Source organism: Octopus bimaculoides, chromosome 15 (genome assembly GCF_001194135.2).
Source record: "Octopus bimaculoides isolate UCB-OBI-ISO-001 chromosome 15, ASM119413v2, whole genome shotgun sequence".
Classification (NCBI taxonomy): domain Eukaryota; kingdom Metazoa; phylum Mollusca; class Cephalopoda; order Octopoda; family Octopodidae; genus Octopus; species Octopus bimaculoides.
In genome coordinates, this window is record NC_068995.1 from 34,808,880 (window position 1) to 34,813,650 (window position 4,771).

Sequence of the window (4,771 nt, forward strand, 5' to 3'; positions counted from 1 at the left end):
AATACCGGTGTTATTTAATCTGTTTGTAATTTTTTTGTACATGATGTTTTTGGGTTCGAAGATGGTCTGATTTTGATGTAACACGTGCGTTTACGATCGCTGTGCGGGTAGTGGAGGTATCAAGTTAAAATACATCATTAAATTTCAATGAGTATTACTTCCTCGGATATAGTCCAACCCTTTGTCAGCTATTTTTTGGCTCTATATTATTATTATTATTATTATTATTATTATTATTATTATTATTATTATTATTATTATTATTATTATTATTATTTGTATTTGCATTTAGCAGACCATTTTCTCATTGCAGAAATATATCTGCAACAGGTTTGAAATAATTACTGTCACGGTCCGTGATTTGACCACCGATCTCACGATTTGCTCCAAAATTTTAGCGACAAATATACAACCGTATTTGATACAAAAAAATCACAGTAACAGTAACTCCCTATTTATCGAAAATCGATTTTTCATTCCAATAGTAAAAAAAGTACATGTATGGATTTAGAAGCAGTAGTCTTCGTTGATTTCTTTGGGGTTATATGCATACCGTGTTAGTTTCCCAATATGTAACCGTCCATGAATGACAATTCTAGATTTTGAATGTGTGATGCGACAACAAAATGCACAGGTGAGATTATCTCTGGACATTCAACCACGTGGAGTTTCAATATTCTACAATTTTCGTCAATTATGTTTCTCTAATTGATATCCCAACCGTTTGGAAAGAATTTCCGACCTAAGACCTGAGAAAGTAAGTACTAGAAATATATTAAATCCTAGAATGGTGTGTATTAGGCTCAAACAGGCGGTGGAATGGAAAGTTTATAATGGATATTTGAAACTAAATCTAGAACTCTTGCTTAGATTCCATGTAACTATGTTATTGAATCTTTAAAATACCTAAAAACATGCATTCGTCGTTTTTATTTTAATAAAAAAAATTTTAACGCTGCATTCCGTGTTTCAGTCATGAGGCATGCTGAGATGATTTTTGCTATTTATTTCAAACGTATATAATTTATTTGAAGGAGCTCAGTTCAAGAATTTATGGTATCATTTTAATCAGACTATACCGATAATATTTGTTGCCGGTAATAATATCATTAACCTGTTCGTTAAATACACCTAACGTGCTACATGCTAAATATCCATTCATTGAGACTACAATAGTACCAATATCTGCGGCTCATTGCATACTTAGGTAATGGCTACTACGATAGCTGAAAGTTTAGTTATGCTATATTCTTTTGGCATAGATATTTCGATGCTTCTGTTTTGCACTAAACTGCTCAGCTGTTCAAATGTAAGAGTGTTTAACAATTATCGAAATAGCTAATTGTTTTCAAGTCGGATGCTTTAACAAGAATAAAAAAAAAAAAATGAAACACCTGTGTGCCAATTACTCACATTAGAACACTCTCAGAGTCATGAGTTTTTTGGAGTAGGAATGTTTTTTTCTTTTTTGTAGACGCTTCTATCTTTATTCATTAATTCTTTTAGAGCTCTATCCCATATGTAACCTCCTCGAATTTATTCTCACATTTCCTTTATTCTAATTGCAGGATAAAATCATAAGAGCACCATTATTTTATTGTCAACTCGAAATTCTGTTATCAATCAGGAGCATTCTTAATTGTATCATACTTTGCTGCTAAACATGGTAAGTTTGTAATTATGTTTTCCTTTTTGTATTATTTTCACTTTTTAAGTTTTTCCGAGGTGCTAAAAACAAGAAAAAGAAGATTGTCTCTTCAGAATGTTCCTTGTTTTGTATCATATACATATTTCATATTTGTTTTATAAATTATTATTTCCAAATCGTCGTATACATCAATCATTGATGTAATTATTCCAAAGCACAATCGCCGATTGATTCATTATTCCATTTAGAATTATTTTATATGTTGCTCGAATGCAACTAAAAAGGATTTCATTGAAAAATATCGACATCTTTCGAGTGACTTGATCTTTACAAAGCTTTGATACTAATTTAAGAATAGCTAATATAAATAAACATTGCCATTCATTTTTTAAGAGACTTTGAATCGGGCGTCACGAAGTTGCCACATTTTCTAAATTTTAGTAATCTGTATTTGAAATTAAGGAATAACAAAAGGTGTACAATGCACACACACACACACACATACACACACACACACACACACACACAAACACACACACAAACACACACACAAACGCACACACGCACACGCATGCATGCAAGCGCGCATGCACACACATACACACGAACACAGACACGCACACAGACGTGCATGCACGCACACACGGACACACACACACACACACACACACATACACACACACACACACGTTTTTGTTCTTACCTATTACGAGATGTTTATAGTTTCTAGTCTGTGTTAATCATGTCCAGCATTATTTTATTTATTATATAATCTGACCATATTCCACTAATTCATTTCCAACTTTGATAACGCGGTTAATTTTCAAATTAATAAGCAAGCAAATTTACACACTATATAAATAAAGCCAAATATTTGATAAGCGCACTGTTAACTTGCTAATCCTAACTTTACGTATATACTTCCTCAAAGATCTTTAAAAACTAGCAAACTAAGTACAAACAGAATTGCTCAAAATTGCAACTGCACTAAACGACTGTCTCTACATTCAACTTCTATGGTAAAATATGTAATGAAAAATTCAAACAAATGTCATATTTAAAATACATATAGAAATTACATTAAACTGTGTCCAGACATGTTTTGTTCAACAACTTTCTCAGTATAAGTAGGAATAAAGATATTTGTCTAACTCGATACATATCGTAACTGAAATAAATATGAAGCGTTCTCTAGACACCAACAGGTCTCAAATTTGTATTAACATTACACATTTTTAGGCGATGTGTTATTAAGGAAATTCAGCATATCGTCACACAATCATCTATATAAATACTTCAGGCTGGTGACATACCAAACTCAATAACATTTCTATTAATGCTTATGTTATTTAACTAGATATAAAAACTTATTCGAAGAGAAACATTCATTTATGCATATCCGTAAATCATGCAAAATGATTTTGGTAGCATGTCAGGCAAAATGCTTAACGGTATTTCGTCCGTCTTTACATTCTGAGTTCAAATGATTCCGGAGCTGACCTTGTCTTTCAGCTTTAAGGGACCGATAAAAGAAGGACCAGTCGAGTACTGGGGTCAATGTAATCGACCTAGCCCCACCCCGGACTTCCTGGGGTGGGCTAGGTCCCAATATTTGAAACCAATAGTACTATGTTTGTATTAATTTCTTATTCCAATCGATTCCATAAATTGCTTAACTTCATACACATGGAATGAGTTTAAGGAAAAACAAATTTTAAAACAAATAATAAGTATAAAAAATAAGGAAGACTTCTGCAAAATTTGACAAAACAACAGAACAAACTCACAAGCTATCCATATCGTAAACAGGACGATAATTAATAGCAAAATTCGCATTTAATGCATTAATTTCACTCTTCTTTCCATATCTGTTAACCCGTAAACTTTTCCTTTGTTTTCCTTCGTTTGTTACGCTTCTCTCTTGTTCACGATACGATAATTTTTCTCGATGCTTGAAACGGTAGGTTCCACATATGTTTGTGAGTATCTGTACTAGGATAATGCATGAAAATCTGTCACGGTTGTAGTAGCGATAAAAACATATTTGCGTGTATCGTAAATAGGGTTTTTAATAATATATTAAAATAGTATTGTCAAAATGACGTTGTTTATAACTTTTTTTCTGTAATTGTTATTCACAGTCAACACATACCCCTTATTCTTCATTGCTGGAGTGCACAGCCACTTGCACGTAAATTTCACGAGTAGGCTGTTCCGTTTATCGGATCAACTGTAACCCTCGTCGTCGTAATCGACGGAGTGCCACGACGAGATAGAACAACTAAAAAACTTTTGACACAGGAACAAGCTTTACATATTTTGTTGTAGTAGGTGTTGCTTTATTTTATCACATATTGGACCTGATCAGAAAGAGTTGCGACCAAAAATTTCAATCCGTGTCCATCTCATCTATTTTTCTGGAATTATGAACCCATTACTACATTACTCTTCACACAACTACTTCTTAGAAGCATTTGTGAAAATTATCTGTGTGTAGGTTTTTTTTCACTATCTCGCAGGTTATTTTGTAACACACGAGTGTAAATTATCTTCCGAAATCAAAATACGAATAATAAACAAAACAATAATCTTCTACACAAGATATGTAGCCCATATTTTCGCATATATTATTTTGGAAAAAGAAAATTTCATTAAAAACACTAAAAAATTGTTGAGTAATTTTATAAACCGAGAAAGTAACAACAATCTCTAAAATGTAAAAATATTGCAAAGATAACTTAGATTTTAAAACATAAATTTCCATTCTTCGAAAATGAACAAGGAAAAGGTATGAGCGAAACTTTCATGGGAGCGTTGTATGTTCAAGATGTAGATTTAAATAGAGAGAAAATCACAACTAAAGGTTTTAATTATTATCGATTACTTAGCACGATTCTGAAAAACATATACAACAAATAGTAGATCTTTAAAAAAATTAGGGTAAACTTTCGTGGCTTCTCCTCTCCAGCAGAAAGACAAAAAATAAGAAAAAAGAAACAAAAAGTCAACTGCAAATTACAAGTATTCATGATTTACAAAGCATGCAGAGAGAAAGCATAATTAAATTCCTATAACCTTTATCACATATTGACAAAAAACATAATCGAACTATCTAACTATATA

At 32.1% G+C, this 4,771-nt stretch overlaps 1 protein-coding gene across 4 annotated transcripts in view; it reads left to right on the plus strand.

Annotated features, from left to right (window-relative positions):
• The window catches only part of LOC106867458 (probable G-protein coupled receptor 139), a 403,898-nt gene that overhangs the window by 294,916 nt on the left and 104,211 nt on the right, over positions 1 to 4,771 (plus strand). For all 4 annotated transcript variants that reach the window (XR_008265624.1, XR_001409149.2, XM_052973246.1 and 1 more), the window contains one exon: positions 1,569 to 1,666. Coding sequence is in view for 2 of the 4 variants with exons in the window: in XM_052973246.1 (XP_052829206.1) it covers positions 1,664 to 1,666 (3 nt within the window). In the remaining 2 variants the exon portion in view is untranslated. The remainder of the gene's footprint in view (positions 1 to 1,568; positions 1,667 to 4,771) is intronic.